This window comes from Urocampus carinirostris, chromosome 5 (genome assembly GCF_059441175.1).
Source record: "Urocampus carinirostris isolate Australia breed hairy pipefish chromosome 5, RoL_Ucar_1.0, whole genome shotgun sequence".
NCBI classification, from domain to species: domain Eukaryota; kingdom Metazoa; phylum Chordata; class Actinopteri; order Syngnathiformes; family Syngnathidae; genus Urocampus; species Urocampus carinirostris.
The window spans coordinates 3,963,555-3,988,701 of record NC_142353.1 but is presented as its reverse complement, the minus strand read 5'-3'; the positions used below and the strand labels follow the sequence as shown (position 1 = coordinate 3,988,701).

Here is a 25,147-nt window from a genome sequence, read left to right as displayed (position 1 = left end):
CACTGTTAGATTTCATATGTATTTTACAAGGTGCTAAAGCTTCTTTAAACTTCTGCAAAGAACCCAGGTGCATTTTTTATTTTGTGTATTGCCTTTAAAACTGCTTAAGTTACTTTTATTTTAAGTAAAATAACATTGGGATGGGTTTTCTCAATCATCTCTGGTTGTTCAATGGTAGTCAATAAATATAGCTACAGTGGGTGCTTTGCAACTGGAGCCTGGCTTTGGTTACATTCAGTGGACATATTTAAAGCTGCAAGTCATTGTTTGATGCTCATTTTCCTCTTGGGCTTCTCTCAGCATTGTCACGGGGGGCACATAAAATTATGTGGTGGGCCACATTTGGCCCGTGGGCTATGAGTCGAACACTTGTGAAATAAGGCTTCATTATAGCCTGTATTGACAGATTGGACGTTTAAAAGTTCAACTACACACTTTTTTAAACATTTTCTAGGCTGATGTGAGGCTTATTGTTTTAAATAATAAAAAAGTGCCTTGGCTAAAAAATAGGTTGTGAAACACTGCAATAAGCAAATAAAAATGATAATTGTGACTGCATCTTCATCTTCACCCATCAGAACCATTTATGAAGACAAGGAACAAGGCAGTCTCAGGCACTGAGTGACATGCTTATTAGTAAGGGCGAATGCAGATTGAACCCACAGATGGGATGCTGAGAGGTGTGAGAGTGCTGTGTTGACTCAAGCAGGGAAAATGATGGAACCCTGCAGTGCGATGATGATGATGATGGCGCAATTTTTGCACGGAAGATGATGTGAATGAGGGAGTTCTAGAAGAAGGAAAGAAATCTAGATACTGTGATTAGCAGGGCTTGGATACTGGTTCTCACCTCACGACAGCCATCTTTATAAAACATTAAACAAAAAACTTCTGTATATTGTTTACCTGGCTTCGATTACATCACATTGAAGGACTGTCTTGTCCGTGCCTTTCAGCAGTTGTAGAGCCAAATGGATCTCGCCTTGGACTTCTTCATCAGGATAAATTTTTGCTAGGTTCAACCAAGTGTCTAGCACTGACCACCACAAAACAGGCAAAGTAAGAGAATGAAAATAACGGCACAAAACAGACAAGCAGTTCCATAAATATGTATCTTTCACACTATAAGGCACACAAGATTAAAAGGTGCACCTTCCATATGACTTTGAGACAAATCTCTACCTATATAGATGTTGGGTAAATATTACAATAATATGTAGTTTACATTTTTAGTTGCCGGAAATTCTTCCGATTACGTCATACCACTGGGAAACACTACCTTAATTTTTTACATGGCCCACAATAAATATCCATAATTGATGTGTAATATTTGCACTAATACAGATTTAATAATTTCATAGGTTTAGCATGTAGCAAACATCTAGCAAAAAAAATCATACTTAAGCTAGTCATGTATGTCAACTACATATACATAGTATATGTATATGTATATATATATATATATATATATATATATATATATATATATATATATATATATATATATATATATATATATATATATATATATGTATGTCTAAATAAACATGATAATAAAGAAAATTCCAATTCTAATTATTTTTAGCCATTTTTAAAGGCAGGCTGTTTTAAATAAATCTGCTACTTTCTAACGCATAAATTAATGATGTCTTTATAGCAAAAAAAGCACACACAAATATCAACATTTCCTCAAGTTTGGTTTGAGAAAATAACCACAAAAACATGATATGTGAATCTGTGACCATTTGACCATTTAACCTTTGTGACTTGCAACTATCATGTGAGCCGTTACCTTTAGTTTGAGATCCAATGGCTTCTTTGGTCAGAGAAATTTTTCCAATAACATCGTCATGCCTGTTGGTGAAGAAAAAGCTTGATGAGATGTGATCAAAACTCAAGTTAAAAGGGGAGATTGTTTGCTTAAAACAGTATTGGGCGATGAATAAGTAACAGTTAAAAAGCCCCAGACTGGTGCCATGCAGAGGCATAATATTTATTTTTATTCAAAGCCTTTGGCTCTTTTCCAAAACATACAAACTGTACATGGGACTGTCTAGCTTACTCAAGAGTAATGTGACGCAAATAGGCTACCGAAAGTCCAGTACATTAACAACCAAGTTCAAAACTGTTGATATTATTTTGTGGCTTGGCAGCTTTACCCAATCGTATCCTCATCCATGACGTGGAACGAAAGCGAATGGAAACCCATTGGGAGGTGCAGCGTGTACTCTTCACCCCAGAAAGGATTCAAGTTCTTCCACACGGTGGCAGTCCTGAAAACAGAAGTCACATGTTTGACAAATGGAAGTTTCACCATCATAAATTATAACAACAGCGGAAATTGACAAAAACCCATGAAAAGAGGCATCAGTATCAGTCAAAGGTGTCATGGACATATGACAGGGGTCACGTATTGGGTGCCCTGTGGACCAAATATCCCCCAAAGAACACCAGTTGAGGGTCCTAGTGAACAATGCAACATATTCTTTGAAAGGTCTTCTATAAATCAGTGGTCGGTAACCACTGGGCCGCAGGCTCTGTTTTTTTTTATACCAGGCCGCACAGAAAGACAATAGATTGCTTATACCATATATATATGTGTACACACGCCTTTTCTTTTACCCCCAAAAAACGCAAAGTTTTGGTGTGCGTTACACCGAGGTTTTACAATAGTATACCACTGTAGTACAAATATCGCTGATCTCATTTACTCAGGATTGAATGCAACGGAATTCGAACCCAGATCACAGCAGTAAGAGCGTCAAAGACTAACCACTAAGCTATTTGGACTGTAGATGACAGAGGAAAAGGCGTTGAATCTTATCTCATCGTCTCACTACTTTTACAGACAATGGCACATTGTAATGATAAATACCTGTTGTTAAAATTATATTAAGATAGTAACAACACAGTACTGAAAGTTTTGGACTACAAGCCGCAGCTTATGCAATGATGAGGCTAATTTATAGATTCTGTCTAACAGCCGCCAGGGGCCAGTAAGGTCATTATCGACTTCAGGAAAAAACAGCCCAACCATTCCCCACTTCTCATCAACAACAAGGCTTTGGAGGTTGTCAGCAGCACCAAGTTCCTAGGGGTCCACATCACAGACAAACTCACCTGGTCCGTGAACACTGCATCACTGGTGAAGAGGGCACAGCAGCGCCTGTACTTCCTGCGGAGGATGAGGAGAGCCCACCTGCCCCCACCCACCATTAACACATTCTACAGGGGCACCATAGAGAGCATCCTGACCAGCTGTATCTCTGTGTGGTGTGGAGGCTGCAGTGCCTCCAAATGGGGTAGTGTGAGGGGGGTGATGAGGACAGCAGAGAAAATCATCTGGACTTCTCTCCCCTCCATTCAGGACATTGGCCAGAAGCGCTGCCTATCCCGAGCCAAGAAGATCATTAGGGACCCCTCTCACCCCCATCATGGACTGTTCACTCTACTAGCCTCTGGGAAGAGGTACTGCAGTGTGCGGTGCAGGACCACCAGGTTCTGCAACAGCTTTGTCCCCCTGGCCATTAGACTGTTAAATGGTCAATCACACACACAGTAAGCCTACACAGCTGCTAATCTGTACATGTGTTTGTTTGTTTGTTTTTTGCACTACTGGCCGTTCTCTTATGCCTAGCCACTCCTTTGCACATCGGTTCTCCTCTGCACTATCGTACTCCCGTGTTATTGTTATTGTATAGTGACTTGTTTACCTGACTGCCCATTTTGCCCATCTGGTTAGCTGCTCCTCTTGCACTCTTTGCACTACTGTATTATACTATACATAGCTATAATTATTTAGCATATTATTAGTACCGGTACTTCAATACTCTAACTCAGTAAAACATTTATTTATATCTGTACATTCAAGAAAACTGTGCGGGTCAGATGTATCGACATTTCGTTCTGTATACATGTGTACAAGAATGACAATAAAGTATATCTGAATCTGAATCTTAAAGTGGAATGCAAGGTTACTGTACCTTTTCTCTTTGTGCATGAATAAAACTAGCATGAACAGACCCTCATCATGGAAAAGATTGGTGACTCCCGACACATAACAACACACAGAACAATGCTAAAAAAGATATTTCAGTTATTCCGAAATGCAAAATCTATCATAACCAGGCAACATGATTTGAAGTTAATATATTTGTATAAAACAGCTGTCTTTGGTAAGGCAAAGCTTTCTAGCATGTGTTGTTGATGATGAAAGTGAATCTATTGCATTCCAATGCACTATAACTCAATTGCTGCAGACAAAGTCATGGACAAAAAAACAATTAGGGACAGAAATACAATTTGCTGGCAACTGTCAAGAATATACATGTACAGTAGCTCCATTCTCAGCTTTCCAGTGAATTCATAGTGAACGACAAAGGATTGTTCGGTAAAGACTAACATATATGAGGAGGTCATACAATTTCCTGTGATCAAAAGACCTCGTGTAGCATATTAATATTTTTTTCATTATATTTTATGTGACACACCCTGCCACAAATATTTACGTAAACTAAATGGAAAACAGAGTATATTTTCCTAAGGCATGAACTCCATCAACTTGGACAGAATATGCATAATCAACAAAAAAACACTCTTCTGCTAATGTTTCAAAGGCTACAGTTGTCTAGGTACATGCAACTAGTCATGCATTCTCTCCATGGTTACTTGCGGGTCTTTTAAAGGCCAGAAAAGTATCAGGTTCACTGCTAGGGATGGGGCCAACACAGTGTACCAGTGCATCACCACCTTCATCCTCCCCAAGACTCACAAGTGTACTAAAATTAAATCACAGCTTTAAAGAAAAAAAGAAACATAGCTCACAAATTGTCACTTACCTGGCCACAACTTCATTGTCAACTTTTACTAAGCAGTAGGGATCGCTGGTCCCAGACCTTGAGATGGGAACAACATAATGAGGAGCATTAAGCATGATATACATGTACTGTACATGATTGAGTTGACTTTTTATTGGGACATTATTGACTTTGTAGTCCATCTTATTTATAACTCGTATAATAAAAAGGCAGAATACTTGGGACCTTTCCAATGTACACAAACCTAACAAACAGCCTTGAGATGTATTAGACTAACAAAGCACACGAACACCTGCCATACTTACACATCTTTGGCTGGGAGGTTCCTGCCTTCGACTACGCGGAAATATAATGATGTGTTTTTGGCCATTTTGCAGGCAACTACAATGAATCCCAAGCTCCCATGTGCGCAGTCATGTTTCAAATGTTTTGCTGCTCCCTTCTCTTCTTCATCCCTCTGCACCCTGAGCGTGCAAGACAAGCGTGCGCGCGCCCACGTACCGGCGCGCTCCACGCACGAGCGCCCGGGATTGCGCAGGCACCCTCTTGTCGCGTCAGCCTGAGGGGCCAAAGAGGGCGCGGCCACATTGCCTGGTTTTATTGTTTTCGCTTTAAATACAGTAAAACAAAGACATTATTTGATTTTGGCATGTTGAGAACTTTCTAAACAGTCTTCCTGCCGTCAATCTATTTTTCCTTCGGATTCATTAAATTTCCTATAATGCGTCGCAGTTTTGATAAAGGTAAAACATACCGCAACCAACGGTTATTGCAAAGAAGGAAAGGAGAAAAAAAGGGAGGGAGAAAGTGAGTGAGTGAGAGAGAGCAAGAGAGAGGGGGGGAAGGGAGGGATAAAGAAAGCAAGAAAGAAAGAAAGCAAGATAGAAAGATAGATAGATAGATAGATAAATGAAATGAAATGAAATGATCTGCATTTATATAGCGCTTTTCAAGTCAATGACTTCCCAAAGCGCTTTACAATGTGCTCCACATTTCCCAATAGCGGCCTTGCAGCCATGTAAGGCGCTAACCTGCTTATTGGGGGTATTGGGGGCTCAGTGTCTTACCCAAGGACACTTCGACATGTAACACGGACGAGTCGGGATTTGAACTGGGATCCCTTGATCCTAAGACGAGCTCTCTACCTCCTGAGCTACTGCCGCCCCAATAGATAGATAGATAGATAGATAGATAGATAGATAGATAGATAGATAGATAGATAGATAGATAGATAGATAGATAGATAGATAGATAGATAGATAGATAGATAGATAGATAGATAGATAGACGGACGGACGGACGGACGGACGGACGGACGGACGGACGGACGGACGGACGGACGGAAGGAAGGAAGGAAGGAAGGAAGGAAGGAAAGAAAGAAAGAAAGAAAGAAAGAAAGAAAGAAAGAAAGAAAGAAAGAAAGGTGCCACCTGGCGCCTTGACTCAGGTACTACCGCAGCGTTTTTCGACTTCTAGACAGGCGCCTAAAAGGACAATCCAATGAGGTCCTTCTTAGTCGGTTTTTGAGCTAACATGGCCACCGACCATAATAATCCTGATGACGTTCAGTGGAAATACTTATAATAAATCAAATGAATGGTTCTAGTAGCTGTCCTTATTTCGTACCCAACACGTTTTGTATATATTATGTTAAGCTAGTGTTTTCCACGACAAACAGAACACAATGAGTTGGGCAAATGCCGACTTGAAGATGCATGGCTATCCTCCAGTAACAGACGCTGATCCTACAAAACAGCAAGGGCGACATTATTATCTGTTGTCGGAGCTCCAAACATTAGCAAAAGAATTACCCAGGTAACTTTAAGTTAGACACACGTAGCCGACATCATGGCATAATTCAACTCTACACTTTACGTTTCCTTTTGACTGTTATTAAATGCCCTTGATTGAGCTGGAAGAAATGTGCACTGCTACTCGGGACTTGGTCATGTATCAAGTTACATAGAAACTCGTTGCTTTTCACACCTATTGATTTTCCTTTTTAGTATGTAAACTGATATTAAGTCTTGCCCCATCTTTTCTTCCTAATGCCAATTGTGTTTTTTTGGGGTAGTTCATTTCAACAACGCCTGTCCTACAATACACTTGGTGACTTGGCACTTGCTCTCATAGACGGAACAGTTTATGAGATTGTGCAGGGGCTTTTGGATATTCAGCACCTGACTGAAAGGAACCTTTACACCCAGAGGCAAAAATTGCACTGTGAACACCAAGGTCAGAATGTTTTTCTATATTAAAAAACACTTTTCTGTTACTGGATACGCTACCAAAAAGAAACGTTTAGATGGAAACAACAAGAATAATATATGAGTGATTGTTTTTGCTGATCACCATATGATCCTGCAAAAAAGATTCCAGGGATAAGGTTTTCAATAGATGCTTTAAAGGTCTCACAAGTTATTAAATCAGTTATAGAAGAACACAAACAATGCTTACCTATCTCCTGTCCCTCTCCGCTGAGCTAGTCCTGACCATGCCAGTTTAACCCTCGTGGCAGGCGTTTGTATTTTGTTTTTGCTTAGTTTTATGTCACACAATGGACATCAGTGTTCATTATTTGGATGTGAACTTAAAGGGTTATAACTCTGCCATTTATAAATATTTCTGACCAACCACTCAAAAATGTTCAAAATTTAAGCTCCCAAGTATATACCTTTCAATGCTCTCCCACTGATTGAAAAAAAATGTTTTCTTTTTCACACCAGATAAGTAACATTGCAAACATCTGATGAACATCTCTTTATAGGAAATTAATGTCAGGCATCATCATTTGTTCCATGCGGTTTTAACCAGAGGGAGGCCCTATTCTTGTTGGAATAACGGTCTGAATCCGAATAAAAACATCTTCATTCAAAATCTGATTCCAGCACTCTTATATAAGTAGTCCTTACAAGTCTCTATCCAACAGTGCCTGTATTTTGGTTGCAGAGATTTTGTGATAAAAAAATACTGTTCCTCTGAAGGATTTATCTCTTTGCCTTGGCTAAAGATGACCCGAATTTGAGAAGAGGAAGACTAATATTAAATTTGATAATGCTAACTAAAATGACTGAAGGAATTAGAATAGTTAAAATGCACACTGTGTTGTGCCCAATTCTAATTTAGAAATAAAATCTACAAAAACAGCACATATGTAGCACTGAATTAGCACTGTATCAGCATTTCATCAGAAGTGAATGTTATCTCAGGACACATCTACTTTCTACAAATTGTTATTTTGACCTGAATTTAACTTTGTTCTGTATAAACTGGAAAAGAATCTTAAAAAATAAGAGATTGTAAGTTATTGTGTTTTGCAGCCTTAAAGCAAGATGTAGCAAGGAAGCATAAAGAAGCGCTGCTGTCATGCAAGTTTCACAACTTGGCACTGCTCAAATCAAATCAACAAGCTGAACAAGAGGTAAAAGGGAGAAATATAATCTCACGTTAGTAGAACTTTAGAATATTCTTAAACAGCAAGCAACTTAAATATGTCATTACCTCTCACTCATGTGTTAAACCTATGAAAACACTTGGATTACCTCATGTGCGGTCCCTTCTCAATGTTTTTTTTTTTTTTTCATTTTCCTCATGTTGAGGTTTTTAAGCTATTCCCTGCCCTCGTGTAGGTTTTAGATCAGGGGATGGTGTAGTAGTCGTCTGTATTCTGTAATAGTCTGTAGTCTGTGCAGTCCTTTGAGACTTCTTGTGATAAAGCGCTATACAAATAAACATGACTTGTGTGGTATGCAATATGCTTTACTATAATCTATGGAAATGTGCATCATCACAGTTAATTTCTTTACGTCCATATTTTTCTTTTCAGGCACTGGAAATCCGTGTGCGAGAGGAGCAAAGGATGATGGATAAGAAGATTGTGTCCGAAATTGATCAAAAAGTCACAGACCAACAAAATACCTTGGAGAAGGCTGGTGTTCCTGGATTTTATATCACCTCTAACCCCCAGGTTTGGAGCAATCTATTGTTGTCAGAGTTGTTTATAATACTACCTGTTGGGGAGCAAAATTTACGGCAAGAAATGAAGCATCCACTAAGTAACAAGTGGAAGAAAAAAAAAAACAACCTCTTACAAATCTTGACCTTTTGTACAAGTTGTATTAAAATAAATGAGTTGTTAGGTCAGCCAGTGCTTGTTTGAGACAAATTTTGTTTTAAGATAAAACGATTTTTTTCCCGCGACCCTACTGAGGATAAGCGGTGTAGCTCATGAGATGAGAGATGAGAGATGAGATTTTCCAATATATCTTGAGTCACAGTCATTAGTTTTTCTCATGACCGAGATAGATAGATACTTTATTCATCCCCGTAGGGAAATTCACATTTCCAGCAGTCTCCTTTGTTGTTTATTAACAGATTAACAGGATGCCCTCGGGGTGCTACGTTGTAGTTTGGCCACAGCGGAGTGGATGACATCACACACGCTAGTCCAAAAGTTTCACGTCCCTGCAGCAGATGGAAATCTTTGTGTCCAGGGATACACCACCTCGTGTTAGCTTTCGTGTATTCGTGTCTCTGTCTAACAGCGCTGAAGCCGGATAGCTTAGCTAGCTCCGGCTCTCCATCCACGATAGGCCCCCCCATCACGCCAGCACGAGAATTCTTCAGGGCAAGGAGTTGATTCCATGACTAAAAGCATTTTTTTGCGTTAAAACTCATAACGATAAGATAGAAAGTAATCGAAAGTGTAGTTGTCAAACGGGACGAAGAACACCGAAGATAGAAGCAGACATTAAAACAATAAATCACAAAAAGTGCGAATTAACACGGAGCTGCTGGAAAGGCTGCCGCTTGCTGCAGCGCCGCTTTGATCTTGATCTTAATACTGTATGCCTATAAACTTTCACTGACAACTTTTTTTTTTAACTCAGAAAACGTCCACGCGTGCCAGCCATTTTGGATCATAAGTTTTTTTGTTTTTTTTTCCATGAGCCAAATATAACACTATCCTATGACTTTTTCACAAATTAAAAAAATACATAAGTGATAGTTGTTTGCCTAGGAATAAAAAAATAATATTGATGACATCAGGAAACATAAAAAGCTAGGGGAAAAAAATGTGTTTTTGGAACTGAGTTCATAATACAATGGTGTTCACGGATCCCTTAACCACTTAAATTGTCGGCGCACCACTTCCTGTGGTGTGTCTTGGGCAAGTACAGCCTGTTGTGTCCGTCCCTCTCCAGGACGTTTTTTGGGTAGGGATTTGCTTCCCCACATGGAACGGATACTACTGGTCTCAGTGGATATGAGTCGCAGGTGAAGGTTTTGACTCAAATACAGCACCTTCTTCATCTGGTTGCCGTTGTTACGTTTGTAAAGCATCCTCCATCTCTTTCGAGATAAGCATATTTAACTACACAAAACCAGGATCAAATATCCTGAATCAAAAAAGAAACACATAAAAAAGGGCAATTTTGTTTCAACTGGGTAAGAATCTATTATTTGCAATGTCGTTTTCTTGAAATAAACCAAATGATATTGTATTTGCTACATAAGAGAATTTATATTATTTATGTTATATCGTGAATATATGCCACCATAAAATAATAACAGATGACCAACTAAAACACAGGTGTGACTAGTGGATTAGTTTTTTTCATGCTCCGAAAATGTTTTATTTTTGTGAATCTTAATTTGTTCTTAATAAGCTATGTTGTGTTTGTCTTTTGTCTTAATTCAGTTAGTTTTGGTAGCATCTAAAAACAAATGCCTAAAAAATCCTAGAATGAGTGGTAATTGCATTTGTTTGTTTTTGTAGGAGCTGACGATGCAGATGAATCTACTTGAATTGATCCTGAAGCTTCAACAGAAAGAATCTCAGTCTGGATTTATTTAACAACGGTATTAAATAATCTATAATTGTGCATGAATGTCAAAGTATGATACCAATGCAGTTATCACACTTTTTCCTTTCAAGTCACTTTTGTCACGTTTTTTTCTTTTATTCTCATCACTTTTAGAACTACTTTCACCCAATTTGTTAATCCAGTGACTTTTGCCATCTTTTGATTGAGCTTCAGTTTTGTTCATGAAGTCTGTTGAAAATGTTTTCAATTTACTCCTGTCATCTGCACATTGTTACTGATACAGTAAACAGTTCCCGGTGCCTTTTTTTACAGCATGTATAAAGTAAATGTATGTATATAGAGTATAAAGCTCAAAATGTTATTTAGTGGAGATCCATGTCTTTAATTTTACATTATAGCACTTTGTTTCTTGTTTCTCAAATAATTTTTTTATTTGACCAAGCTTGAAATTCAGGTCACCTTTGCGTTTTTTTGTGTGTGTGTTTGTTTTTACACGAATGTAAATACCACCGTATTAAAATTAAAAACTATACGGTTGTGTGTCTGATGCTTGTCACAAAAATGTTCAATTTGTATTTGAGTGGTTGTTTGATTCAATTAATGGATGTGTGTGCATTAGCAACCGGCTCTCCATGTTATAACTTGATTCAAGCGGTGGCATATCTCAGCATTCATTGGAACTCAAGTTTTGTTTTTGGTGGTAAAAAAAAAAACGTATCTAAAAAAAAAAAAAAGACCTTACTGTAATCCCTCATTCATTCATTTCCAAAAAGAACCTGTTATTGTTGAAATCCATGAAGTAGAAACTTTTTTTTACAACTATTATACAATTAAGTACTTTAAGTGGGAAGCAAATTGTTAAGCACTTTGGGAGGTATTCAGTGACTTGATAAGCCATATATTAATGCAGACCATTTACATTGAATAAAAAGAACAAGAGTGTAGTTTTGGCAATGACCGAGAGGACGTGTCCACACGAATATTAAACCATAATTCTTTTGTCTCCACCAACGTTATATGATAAATAAAAACACCCCCTAAAACGGACTGGTTACACCCAGGTTTTAGTTATAAAGGGCATCGAGTACACTAGATCATGGGCGTCAAACTCATTTTAGCTCGGGGGTCACAGGGTGGGGAAAAACACCTCACGAACCAGTCGATTAAAAAGAAAAGGGAGGTCAAGAAAGAAAGTGGGTAGTGAGAAAAGTGAAATGTCGGAAAGAAGAAACAGAACGGTAAAAATAAAAACACAACCAACAGTTAGTGGAAATAAGGAAGGGAGAAAATAAATTAAGGGGGAAGGAAAAGAAAGAGCATAACCAGCAGTTATTGGAAAGGAGAAAAGTAAGGGAGGGAGAAAGAGAAAGAAAGAAATAGGCTGCACGTTTGACACCCCTGCTCTAGATACTTTATATTTGTGTTGCCAGCTTTTATTTCTCTGGCGTGTTTGTTCGCTTATGCTGAATAAACAAGTTGATTGTCGTGTTTACGCCGGTTCGCCTTAGCGGTTGCACGTGATGTGTTAAGTGGTGCGTGTCTCTTTAAGGCGCGCCTCATGATGCGACTCGCTCAGGATTCTTCCCCATCATTGAGCGCCTCTCTCCGGCAACCTCCTACTGAATTTGACACCTGCAGGCTCAGATGGAGAATCGGACGCGGTAAATAAATAGCGTTATTCTTAAATGTATGATTTTTTTAAAAATATGTGTTTTAGGTTGGCCTTTTTGACCTGAGAAATGTGAATTGCAGCAGCGATTATTTACATCTCTTGAGTATAGCAGCGCTGTTTGCAGCTAGCTCCATTTTGTTATGCATTATTAATTTCCTGTTTCACAGACTTTTGTGTTTTTCTGCGCGCTCAGGCGTGGATATGTGCGCTAATATACCAGTAAGGGGTTGTGGTAATGGCAGATATCTCGTTGGCATCGAAAAGTGAAGCGTTACGTAATTATTCTGCTGTATTATAAAGGCAGAAGTCAAAAGCTGTACCTAGGTGGATTCGTTTACTACAGGCAACATTGTGTGGACGAAAAGAGAAAATGTCTTTTCAAATGTTGTTTATGCGATGAAAAAAGATGACGTGGCCAGCATCACTCAACCCATAAGCTTGTTGATGACGTGCAACATCCATTGTTTGATCTTATGGAACTGGAAATTACACGGCAATTCAAATTATTATCTATTGCAATCTTATTTTGCTTGTCCGTGTACATGCTACGCGATATAATAATAGCTGTGGGGGAAAAAGCTAATTTAATCAATGTATTTTCGTTTAATTGTTCCTTTTTCCAAGTTCTACATATAGACACCTTGACTAATAACAAAATAACCTAGCCGATAAGTTCTATTTTACCCTGAAGCTTAAAACAAAGGTAAAAAGACTCTTTGCTTACATGTTGGGCGTGATTTGAATGAAGTACACCAATTTAAGAAGTGGTAATTAAAGTGAGAGGAGCTGCGTTCTTATTTTTTATTTACTTATTAGGGGCTAAGTTTAGCTCACAGCCTGGCAACACTTAAACTGGTTAAGGACTAATCGGTTTCCCAAAAGTTATTTGTTTTGTTTGTACTGTAAATATAGAAACATACAATATTTCCCTAATCTTCATGAGGACTAATACAATCTTTGCACACATAGGGACCAACATTAGTATTTGGTTTTGCTTTGTTTTGTTTAAATAGGCCCCATAGTAACAAAAGAGTGCAAACACCAAATTCCCACCGTTTCGTGTCTTCCCTAGGACATCAACACCCTAAATATTTTAGTGTCTGGCATACCTCCCACCACCAGAGGGCCCCAACTGGCATTTTGAACTGGGCACAGGTGTGTCCAATCCTCACACACCTGTGTCCAATCCTCACACACCTGAGCCCAATCATCCTTTAAAGGACCCCTTTAAGAACATTTTTTTCATCAAACTCTTTTGGGTTATTTTGAGTTCTCCTGTCATTCTCCTTGTGTCATTTTCACCACCTTAGCAGGTTTGTTTATATCAGGTTTCTTTGCTACATGCATTTTCCAGGTTTAGATAGTTGTTTTGTGCCCATATTTTGGTTTGGTACTTTGGTCCTGAATTTGTTAATAAATACCGTCCTCTTTTTGAGAACATCTGTCTACAGTTCCTGCCTCCCCCACATGAGTTCATCTTCCACAAAACCTTAACAAAACAAATGCAAAAAGCTGTGAAAAATGTATATCTTGCCTATGTTTGGAAAAAAAAGCTTCACATGATATTTATGACTTATATTTTAAGTTTTGTTTTTGCTTAATGTTATTGCACAATTGTTTTTTTTTTTTCATTGCACGATTGTCACGATGCACTTACAACTTAGGCTAGTCTCAATGCGCAAGCTTTTAAATATTTTTGCTTATTCTTCCCGACATTCTTTCAAATAAGAAAAAGCCCTGAGATCCTCTGCAAACTTTTTTTGCAGGTGTATGATAGTAGAAACTGAATTAAATGTTGTCCCTCCTTTTATATTACAGCACAGGAAAAAATAAATCATTCTTCATTGTAAAATTCATTAAATCAGTGGTCTGCAACCACTGGCCTGCGGACCAAATGAAATGAAATGATCTGCATTTATAAAGTGCTTTTCAAGTCAATGACTTCCCAAAGCGCTTTACAATGGTACACCAGTAACGGGCAATGGGTGGTTTGGTACCAGGTGGCACTCAAAGACAATTCACCTATTTAAAAAATTTTTTTTTTTTTTTTTTTTTTTGCTTTCACCGTATTTATTTTTGAGTGTACACATTTTATTTATTTTTTACCTCCCAAAAAGCCTAAAGTCTAAGTAAATGTTATCCAAAGCTTTTATGGTGGTACATTATCATATCTGAAGATTGATCAGTCGAATTACCTCTAACCACATCTGCTCAATATTGGTTGCTATGGGAATTGAACCCGTATTGCAGCGATGTATACTGAATCCTAACCGCTAAACCGCTTGGATTGTAGATGACGTAGGACGTTGTTTAGGCTGAACTCTTTCCTATAGTCATCCGTGAGTAGAATATCGTGAGATAATGTGAAAATGAATAATATGACTTCTGATTACACCGTGGATTTTGGCTTATTATCCTTACTATTACTAATGTTATTATTAGGCTAGGCTGCAGGACGTTACACCGGTCCGTGGTACAGAAACGTTTCCGGACCGTTGCATTGGATTAATTACTTAACAGTATCTCAATTCATTGGACATGATTAAAGCATGTTTTTGATTAGGTTGTATTATTTTGTCTTTCAGGTGAGCTTCTTGTAATGGCTCGAATGTGACTCGTTGGCCGATTTTCCCAACCCGTGTACTACTCAATCTATAACTATGGCTACCTGTCAGCAAGGCTGCACACCAGCTGTGCGCCTTTGTCAGAAGCTGAACCGACTCAAGACTTTCGACGATGACTTGATGGCCACCTCGCTAAAACGTTGCCTCTCCACCCTGGACTTGACACTCTTGGGTTTGGGCGGCATGGTGGGTTCAGGCCTTTATGTCCTGACGGGCACTGTGGCCAAAGACTTAGTGGGACCTGCTGTCATTCTGTCCTTCATTTTTGCAGGTTTTGCTTCTTTGTTAGCTGCTTTATGTTATGCAGAGTTTGGAGCACGCATTCCCAAAACCGGATCAGCCTACATGTTTACGTATGTTTCTGTAGGAGAGGTGTGGGCCTTTCTCATTGGTTGGAATGTGATTCTAGAGAACCTGATTGGCGGAGCTGCTACAGCACGAGCATGGAGTGGATATTTGGACTCTATTTTTAACCACGCTATTCAGAACTTTACTGAAACCCACATTATGCGTTGGGATGTGCACTTCCTTGCTCATTATCCTGACATATTAGCAGCTGCAATTCTAGTGCTTGCCTCACTCTTTATTTCCTTTGGCGTTCAAGTGTCCTCTTACCTCAATCATATATTTTCTATGGTCAGTATGTGTGTTATCATTTTTATCCTAGTCTTTGGATTTATGTTGGCGGAACCGGCAAATTGGAGCCAGAAGGAGGGAGGTTTCGCACCTTTTGGATGGTCCGGGATCTTAGCCGGTTCAGCTACGTGCTTTTACGCGTTTGTAGGTTTTGATGTCATTGCTTCCTCGAGCGAGGAGGCCCGGAATCCACAAAAGGCCGTCCCCATCGCCACAGCAATATCTCTTGTACTGGCCGCATCTGCCTACATCCTGGTGGCTACGGTGCTCACATTGATGGTTCCCTGGCATACCCTGGACCCAAACTCTGCTCTCGCCGATGCTTTTTTCCGTCGAGGTTACAGCTGGGCTGGAGTCATTGTGGCAGTTGGATCAATCTGTGGTAAGTGTAAAACTGTAAGCATCAATGTTTTTAAACTTTTTTTTCATTGAAATCCCCCATATAAGTTGAATAATACAGCTAAGGTAACCCTTAATCGGTGCTTCATTGAAGATTTTTGATATTGAACATAGGGGGAAAAAAGACATCAAGTCCCAATGGCAGAACTTTCTCAATATACGTATTTTTCAGGTAAAATAAAAGTAAAATAAAAATTTCTAAAGATTACCTTTTTTTTGGTTATATTTTGTCTTCGTTTCTTGGTAAAATGAGACGGAAAATGCTTAGATTAAGCCAAGGGCGCCCCCACTAATATGGAGCAGTCACCGTTTTGTTGCCACCAATTTTTATGTGGTTAAAAAAATGTACTATGTCGACAATAATCCCCAGACCAAACTTTCGTCCTTGAATTGAGCATTAGTAAACTACAAAAACAAAGTAAAAATAGAATTACAAAATAAGAATTTCTGTAGAATGAGCAACATTTCCTGAGAATTGTGCTAAATTTAGGGATTTATTTGTAGGAAAATTGTTTTGAAAATAGCCAAGTACTTGATATGAGAACATTTATCCGCCAGAGTGACAGATTTCAGTCTTTCTTTTTTGTTGATGGAGACTGCAATAAATAATTTCCAGTAATGTGGTTCTGTTGTGTATTTTTAAAAATTTTAAAATGTTTTTTATCGTAGGAGAATAGGATCCATACTCAAAATAAGAACTTGCCTGATAGCATTTTAAGAGTTTGCTTTTAATTTTGTTGAATTTTTTTAACGAGAAAAAATGATTTACCATTCGCTAGATAAGAACATTTTGCTTTTTTGAAAGATGATGTTCTTATTTTTATTCAAGAAACATGACAAAACAAATCTTGAAATTAGAAAATATTTGTACTAAATATAAGTTAGATTTTCAGGAAAGAGGTCTAAATATAGTGGAAGCCAGAGCTCTTGTTGGTGATAGGAATGAGTGGAGAGGTGTTGTAAAAGGATAGTAGGATGTTAGGACATGTTCTAAAGGATGGGCCTGGCACCTGTATCATGTGACAGGGGTGAACCAGTGAAAGCTGTCAGGCCCTGCTATTGAACAGAAGAGTGTGTTGTGTTAACCTGACCCGAGTGACATTGCCGCTTTCTTGTGTCCCGTTTCATCTGGCGGGAAGAAAGCATGACCAACTTGGGTGCCGAGGTGTTTGGGCATTTGGGTTGGCCATGGCCCAAATATTGTTTTGTGTGTTTCTTGCTACTTTTTATTTTCTCTGTTTTTGTATGTGTTTGTCTTGCTGTCGGTCACCCCTCTCGAGGGATATGACCAGGATAGGTAGGTAGATAGATAGATAGATTTTCTGCCAATCAACTAAGAGTTGTTGTTTTTGGTTTTTTTTGCAGTGCAGGTTAAAATGCTGTTGAATAGACTATATCATGAATCAAGAAAAATAAATCAGAAAACTGTCATTGTTTAACTGGGTACATCCCAACATCTCACGTAGTCCTGAGAAAAATGAAATCAAATTATACTTCGGAGGATCTTTGTATTTTATTATTTAAACGTTAACCAATGGTTTTCTTTTCCTTCTTGCAGCCATGAACACCGTGCTGCTCTGTAATCTCTTCTCCCTCCCTCGGATTGTCTATGCCATGGCAGAAGATGGGTTGTTCTTCAAATTTTTTGCTCGTGTCAATCCTACCACCAAAGTCCCTGTCAATGCCATTCTGGTTTTTGGTGTCCTCATGGCGGTTATGGCTCTTACTTTTGATCTTGAGGCTTTAGTTCAGTTCTTGTCCATTGGAACCCTCCTAGCCTACACCTTTGTAGCCGCCAGCGTAATCGTCCTTCGCTTCCAACCAGAGAGAAAACACTCCAAAGAGACTTCCTCCACATCTCCCAATCAGAACGCAGAGTCTTCCCCGGCGCCTTCAGAATTCCAGAACATATCCGAGGACAGCGGGGAGCTAAAGCAGTATGAGTCCTTCTCAGACAAGCTCCAGTTGGTGGAGAGGCAGAAAACCAGGGAACACAGAGTGGTAGGACAGCTGAAGGCTAGTTGGGAACCATACCTTGGCCGACTACTGGGAAATTGCGAGGCAGGAGAGATGGTGGCCCTCTGCGTCTTGGGTCTGCTGGTGATCTCAGTATCGTTTTGTGGCGTGCTTGTTTTTGGAGACACACAACTGCAGCTCCCAAACTGGAGCTATATCACCCTGCTGGTGGTTTCTAGCCTTGCTTATGTCCTTTGTCTGGCAATCATATGGGTCCATGAGCCACAGACTAACACCAAAACTTTCCAGGTAAGCACATTTGAGTAATCAAAACACATTTTACAATTCCACACTCTCTCAATACAGGATATTTCAAAAGTCCTATAAATCTGTATTCGTTATGTTTGGTATCTTATGGAAAAACGTAAGGACATTGGCATTACAGAGTTAAGGTTTTGCAGTTTTTATAGTCATGAGTAGCACATCTGTATAAATGCAATTCAGAATTTCTCACCTAGATTGCTTGCTACACTACCATTGATGTTAACACAAATTGTTTGCAATGCATGGGAAAGTATCGATAGAAACTGCAATCGGTAAAATAAAAACTTCGTGCCAGGTAACAATTTTGCAATGCTGCACAAATGTCAGTTGGCAAGGCATATGGTCACAAAACATGCCTAATCTGTTTAAACAATATAGGTCATAAATTAAATAAAAACATAAGTAAAAGAAAAATAGTACTTGAAATAATTTGCCAGCAGTACAAGAAGGTTTTGCTTGGAAATACCCATTTCCCTAGTGTACAGTGTTTACTTCTCAATATTCTAAATTGACTTTTTGCAGTGAATGCTTGTGAGTTTCCATTCATGCTGGTGGAGCATGCATATTGTGTATGTCTTTAAAGATTTTTGTCCATTCATCTGGGATTTTATTTTATTGGTCAGAACTGTCACTGATTACAATCTCCTCTAATTCATCTCTAAGAGTAAAAGGTCAGTTTCCAGTTCTTCAATATTAACCCCCATTCAAGCGTTCACTTATGGGCCGGAGTGTGATCAATTCGACCTCAATAAATCTTGATTGTTTTCTGCATTTTGTTCATTCAGTGATGTAACACAATTTTGATCACCATTTGTGACAATTTATACTTTGGAAGACACTCAAAAAGAGGCGGAAAGAAATATTCTAATGTTAAACAGGAAGGGAACCAAATCTTTGATAAAAAATGCTAACCTGTTTTGAAAGCCCTTCCCTGAGCTCTTTCCTTTTATTAAAACTCGTAGGTTACAAATAGCAGATCCGCCCAAAACCATGTGGAAATTAAAGAACAGAAACATTATTGGCCAATAGTAACTGATTTGAATCGTACAAAATAGTCAAAGTAAAAACAAAGTGAGCAATAGGAGTCAAAACAAAGAACTGGCATTTTATGCAATCTCCTTACCAGGTGTCCAATGTTAAAATCGATGTGCTTCTAAATTAAAGATTTTCGTCTGCTAATCTTCATTATTTCATCAACATTTTACCAAGTATGATATTTGTTGATTAACGTTAAAATGTGATGTCTTTTAGGTACCTTTGGTTCCACTAACTCCAGGAATCAGTATCCTCTTTAATGTGTTCCTTATGATGAAGCTCAGTCTTCTAACCTGGATTAGGTTTACTATCTGGATTGCTATTGGTAAGAACACCCTTCATTTTGCTGTATCAAATTTGAATAATATGCAGCAGACATTGTAATATCTGTAAATATTTACGATTTCAGTGTTTCCCATACCATTACAAGTCTCTGGTGGGCCTTCAGGGCTTAATTGGTCCCCGCTAGGGTCTCAAAAACTTGTATTATTAAACAAAATAAGAATATTTTGTAATATATATACATATATGCATGTATGTAGGTAGGTATGTATACTCGTATATAAACAGGTCAAGGGGAGCGAGAGCTTCTAATTTTAATTCACATTATGCGTGTTTAAAAGGTTCTGTGTTGTTCAGTCTACATTGGTTAAAAGTTGTATTGTAAATAGTTAAATGTTATTTGATTGTTTTTTTATCGCACTGAAGGGTAAGTCTTTTAATTTGTATTGGTGTGTACTTTGTTTTTCAGATATTCTATGTTAATTGCTTAGTATAAAAAAGTTTAAATTATTTGTAGAGTGAAAAAAATAAAGCTAGTATAATAAAGCAGTACAATACATTTTTTTAATAATTCATTTCATGCATAACGTTACATTATTTTTGGTACTGTATCAGATAAAGTAACAAAATATCAAAGGAACCATTTGGGAGCCAAATTGATTAAGTGAGCTGAGCTGAAGGAGTCTGTTCTTTAAAAATATTCCCACTATTTAAAAATATTACTAATAAGATTAAAATAAGGTACTTGTCAATTTGTACATTTTACCCATAATTACATGTTGTTTGAATATTTCAAATTTAATTACAATTTTTGTACATGGGTAAAAAAAAAACATGTAAAATAGTTTAGACTGATCTTGTCTTGACCATTTAAGCTAAATGTAAATTGTCTGCATTTATATAACACCTTTCAAGTCAATGAAGACCTCCAAAAGCGCTTTAAACCTACCCATTCACACACACTAACATATCGATAACAGCGTCAGCCATGCAAGGCAACTACCTGCTTACCGAGGGTATTAGGGATTCAGTGTCTTGCCCAAGGACACTTCGACATATAACACGGAGGAGCCGGTAATCAAACTTGCGACATTTTGATCCCAAGACTAACACTTTACCTCCCGATTGTCTCCGTCATTGGTAGCACACAAAAATGTCATCTAAGATTGCTAATATTTGCACAGTACACGAGCAAATGCTATCTCCGTTCAAGCATTTACTTTTTAAGCGAATTGTTTACACTTTTTTTATTCTACGTAGTCTGTCTTGCTCTATGTTGGGAACTTATTGTTTGGTTGAAACTCCTGTCTGGTTTACCATGCTTTGTGGGTGTGATACTGCCTTTCATACCTAGAGTATTTTGTGATCCAATGGTTTACAAGAGCACACATTTGTTAAAGATCTTGGATCTTGAATGCACAGGTCGATGCATTTGACTTTTAAAATGTAAAAAAAATGTGTCCGGGTGGGGTATGCTCCCAGACCGCCCTAGACTGTCCACTCAGCGCGGTCACACAAATTTCTACGGGAAACATTGGATCTTTATACAAATACATAGTCATATGTTGGTCAACGAAGGTATAGAGCATTTATGTAACCTATTGAATCCACTTTTGCAGGTCTCTTGGTGTATTTCGGCTATGGGATTTGGCACAGTAAAGAGGGCAAGAGGGAGCTGCAACCTAAAGACATGGCTGCCCGTTACGTCGTGCTCCCCAGTGGTAGCCTGGTGGAAACTGTTGAGTCTGTCCAACCCGAACAAGCAGACGGCACAGCACCACACGTAAACCCTGCAATGACAGCGGAAGAGGTTTCTGGAAGATGATATGTGACCGCCAATCACGATTAAGCCTGCCTGGAATTTGCTTGTTTTACACTGCTGACCAGTCTGTTGCTTTCTATACTCATTCCTCTGCAAGTGTAAGCGCACCAAAGGGTAAAATGTGCATCCTCTGTCTTGTTGTGAAACCTATTTACAAATATACTCGTATTCAAGTGCTAAATTAAGACTTTTCTTACTGAACTGTTTCTTATCAAATAGACATAAATTCATATGAAGGTGTAGCTTATGCTGGTTTTTGAAAACCTTTGCTTTTTTGTTGTATCTATATTTACAGCAGACCAAGAAATGTTAACAAAGGTAATCATTACCGGCAGTAGCCTTTGTCGATACCCATTTGATACTTAAGAACAATCATAAACACAGATACAACTACTCATTAAAATTTACTTCAAAACTATGGAGGACCAATCCTGCCATGAGTAAAAATAAATTTAAAGTAGATAAATACCAAGAAATACATGCCATATGAAAAATGAACACATAAATAAATGTGATGCTTAGATACATGGCATAAATTCAATATATTCATGTATTTATACATTTTATCATTCATTTCTGTATTTCTTTGTCATTTATGTTTATTTAGTCGATTTATGTATCACTGACCAACTAATGGGTGAAAAACTCAGCTAGGATGATGCAAAACTTTATCTGAAGAATACTTAGATGAAAAAATACACATCAAAATACATAAAAGATACACGATTATCACACTGCTCATGGATCCCTTAACCGCCAGGGTAGTAGGGGCTCCACTTTCTGTGGTGTGTCTTCGGCAAGCACAGCCTGATGGCACCCATTCCTCTCCAGGCCGTTTTTTGGGGGTTAGGGCTTTTCACCCCCACATGACACAGATAGGATTGGTTTCCAAGGTTACCAGTAGCAGGGGAAGCCACTTGAGCTGACTTGGATACTACACTTTCATATTTCAATACAATAAATTGCCAAACTTTTCTACATTATTTACTATACTCTTCAGCAATTTTAGGTACTTTTCCCATTTAAAACTATTTTTCCACTCCTATTCTGTCAGTACCAGAACAGATACAGGACCCAATCGCGTGACGTCCTCACACAGGCCTTTTATTTTATGGGAAATGGGGAGTCATGCACGTTAGGAAACCGGTCTGGCGTGAAGGAATAGGAAGCCAGAGACAGATTTCAATTGCCCGAGTTGATAGCGGACGGAAGGGGTCGATACCGGGCTGGAAGTTACTGACAGGATAGATAACGGATCAGGAGAAAATAGACCAGAACGAAAACTGGAGAAAATAATAACCAGGACAAAAACGGACGGAAACTAAACTGGAACCCAAAATTAAACAGGACAACAATAAACGGGAAAACAGGACCGAGTTCGTTTGACGGGCTGACCCTGAAGCAAGAAAGCGCTGAGCTTTATATAAACAGAAAGTCATTTTTTTAAATAGACATAAATCTATTTAATTTAATCCCAATTTAATATTTTTTCCTTTAACCTCATAAATTTAATGACAATCTTGCAGTAACACTAAGCATCTGATATTGATATTGGCTACTATTTTAACAGATACCTTCAGGTAGGACTGGTATCAACACCAATAGAATATTTCGTATCAGTACATGCAAATGTCATAATCAGCCGTGTGTGTTGTTGAATTTTCGTAATCAATTGTTGACATTGCTTATCCTGCTCTACAAGCCTGACTATCACAGATTACAAATATAGCTGAATTTTGTTGCACTTCTGTATTTTCCGCGTATTACATCTCAGCATCCCTGAATGTACTGTACTTTTTAAAATTATTTTTCACACTCTTTATTAACATTTGTTTTTCTACCACTGTGAGTTTTTTTGTCAGTATCACACAGTCAAACACACTCTTGAAAATAGAGACACTTTAGCGCTTTGTTTAATCTCCTGAATCACATGACCCTGATTACATTTGTGTCACAATTTTCTGACATGCACTGTTATACGGCAGTCCTTTGTCAGTGGCATAATTGCTATCAAAGCACAGTCTTTATTTATTTATATTTTAAAAAATCTTAGCACAAGTTAAAACATTAGGTTTTTTTTAGGAGAAATTTTCCAAACACTGGCTATCTGTGATTCATCTATTAGGCCTCCTTAATCCCAGATTTGGAGGTGTCACCAGTCTGTAGTTTGACCTCTGCCACGGATATAAACCTGTCTCCTAACATAGGCTGTGATACATTCCCACAGACAGCACTTGTGCACAACTAATGTGACTACTTGTTCATTCCATGTCTATTCATTAAACCAATGGCCTTAAACATATTAACGAAGAGGACTGGTTCATGGAGTGATGTTGGGGTAAAACAGTTAAGACTTGAAATAGAATGTAAATGATAAATATTTCTACTAGAAAAGGGTAAAGGACCTCAGAGAAACTGAAAAGTAGGTGACACTAAATAGATATTTATTTTATTTTAGGATGTAATTGTTGTTCTAGGATGCACATATATTGTTTTCCTTTATATAAAGTGTGATTTTCCTGCACAAACAACTTAATTTCTCAGTCTTGTCTTTATGAAAGTTTTGTGTTATATGCCGCATTGAAAATAAATGTTTTGAAGCATTTATAAAAATCTCTCTTTTTAATTTACTGTATTTGTTAAATGTAGTTGCTTTTGAGATTATTACAAACTTCATTGTGTAATTATCAGGCTTCGCACACATTTTTCATGGCCAAATTCAAGTACTTCAGGACTTTCAAAGCCAATTTTTGAATTACTCCTGTACAAAAAAAAATTCAGTGTGAATCCTGTATTTTGCAGCGCAACAAATATGTATGTGATTTACATATGCAATTTTTAATATTGCACATGCATTTGTCAAGACATATAAATTTTACATCTTGAGTAAATCACAGATTTGTTTTTGAGACAAATCTCTACCTGTAGATGTTGGGTAAAAATTAAATGAATAATTCAATTTAATATTTAGCATATATTTACAGTCGCAGAAAGTTCTTCCCTTTACAGTTTACCGTTCGGAAACGCTACCTTAATTTTTTTACATGGCCCGTGTCAATGGTATATAATCCTTGCATTAACACACATTTAATTATTCCATAGTGTCCTGTTCTGGTAAAGCATGTGGCAAACAGTTAACTAAAAAAAAATCAGTTATGCTAGTCATCGCCACAAATTACATTTGATATGACTGGAGTGGGGCAGCACGGCGAATGGGTGGTTAGCACGCTGCCCCACATTGAGGTTCAGGGTTCAAGTCCAGCTACTGCAGCCTCACCGTGTGGAGTTTGCATGTTCTCCCCTTGCTTATGTGGGTTTCCCCCGGGCACTCCGGTTTCCTCCCACATTCCAAAAACATGCATGTCAGGTTAATTGGCCGGTCCAAATTGTCCCTAAGTGTGAATGTTTGAGTGAGTTGTCTGTCTCTGTGTGCCCTGCGACTGACAGACAACCAGTTCAGGGTGTCCCTAGCCACTGCCCAAAGATGAATGGGATGGGCTCCAGCACCTCTGCAACCCTACTGTAGGGTAAGAGGTGCAGATAATGAATGACTGGAGTGACCTGACTCTGTCATTGTTGAGTTGGATTTCTGTTTTTTGCATTCTTTACACCATGCTGTGTGTGGACTTTTTCCATGTTTTAGCCATTGGAATTTCTGTTTCCTAGTCACCTTTAATTAAAACGGTAACCTCCCGGCTTCTTGGGCATGACGCGTATGGGGCAGTGACGCTTCACATGACAACGCTAACTAA

At 38.3% G+C, this 25,147-nt stretch overlaps 3 protein-coding genes across 6 annotated transcripts in view; 2 read left to right on the top strand and 1 right to left on the bottom strand.

Annotated features, from left to right (window-relative positions):
• The window catches only part of rasal1a (RAS protein activator like 1a (GAP1 like)), a 31,702-nt gene extending 26,377 nt beyond the window's left edge, over window positions 1-5,325 (bottom strand). Inside the window, exons 1-5 of the mRNA XM_088335397.1 lie at window positions 5,123-5,325; window positions 4,839-4,895; window positions 2,160-2,273; window positions 1,793-1,854; window positions 907-1,036 (exon numbers count right to left, since the gene is read on the bottom strand). Coding sequence (XP_088191523.1) covers window positions 907-1,036; window positions 1,793-1,854; window positions 2,160-2,273; window positions 4,839-4,895; window positions 5,123-5,187 — 428 coding nt within the window. The 5' untranslated portion in view covers window positions 5,188-5,325. The remainder of the gene's footprint in view (window positions 1-906; window positions 1,037-1,792; window positions 1,855-2,159; window positions 2,274-4,838; window positions 4,896-5,122) is intronic.
• A 1,002-nt stretch (window positions 5,326-6,327) lies between these two features.
• On the top strand, window positions 6,328-11,177 carry dgcr6 (DiGeorge syndrome critical region gene 6). The gene is made up of 5 exons (XM_088335008.1): window positions 6,328-6,632; window positions 6,892-7,052; window positions 8,138-8,238; window positions 8,644-8,784; window positions 10,597-11,177. The coding sequence occupies exons 1-5, from the start codon at window positions 6,502-6,504 to the stop codon at window positions 10,672-10,674; spliced, it is 612 nt and encodes a 203-aa protein (XP_088191134.1). The 5' UTR covers window positions 6,328-6,501; the 3' UTR covers window positions 10,675-11,177.
• Window positions 11,178-12,195: 1,018 nt separating this feature from the next.
• On the top strand, window positions 12,196-24,002 carry slc7a4 (solute carrier family 7 member 4). 4 transcript variants are annotated; one of them, XM_088335393.1, is made up of 5 exons: window positions 12,196-12,306; window positions 14,903-15,959; window positions 17,535-18,241; window positions 19,508-19,616; window positions 21,193-24,002. In XM_088335393.1, exons 2-5 carry the CDS (start codon window positions 14,978-14,980, stop codon window positions 21,396-21,398), a joined length of 2,004 nt encoding a protein of 667 aa, XP_088191519.1. In that variant the 5' UTR covers window positions 12,196-12,306; window positions 14,903-14,977; the 3' UTR covers window positions 21,399-24,002. The 4 variants fall into 4 exon arrangements, with proteins under 4 accessions (XP_088191519.1, XP_088191521.1, XP_088191520.1 ...); XM_088335395.1 differs by having other exon boundaries at window positions 12,282-12,332; XM_088335394.1 differs by lacking the exon at window positions 12,196-12,306 and adding an exon at window positions 13,553-13,630.
• The last annotated feature ends 1,145 nt before the right edge of the window (window positions 24,003-25,147 follow it).

Coding starts and splice junctions, on each gene's coding strand:
- dgcr6 (XM_088335008.1), top strand. CDS start 6,502: ATGAGTTGGGCAAATGCCGACTTGAAGATGCATGGCTATCCTCCAGTA. Junction 6,633..6,891: donor TTAGCAAAAGAATTACCCAG/GTAACTTTAAGT, acceptor TTTTTGGGGTAG/TTCATTTCAACAACGCCTGT. Junction 8,785..10,596: donor ATATCACCTCTAACCCCCAG/GTTTGGAGCAAT, acceptor TTGTTTTTGTAG/GAGCTGACGATGCAGATGAA.
- slc7a4 (XM_088335393.1), top strand. CDS start 14,978: ATGGCTACCTGTCAGCAAGGCTGCACACCAGCTGTGCGCCTTTGTCAG. Junction 15,960..17,534: donor GGCAGTTGGATCAATCTGTG/GTAAGTGTAAAA, acceptor TCCTTCTTGCAG/CCATGAACACCGTGCTGCTC. Junction 19,617..21,192: donor TACTATCTGGATTGCTATTG/GTAAGAACACCC, acceptor CCACTTTTGCAG/GTCTCTTGGTGTATTTCGGC.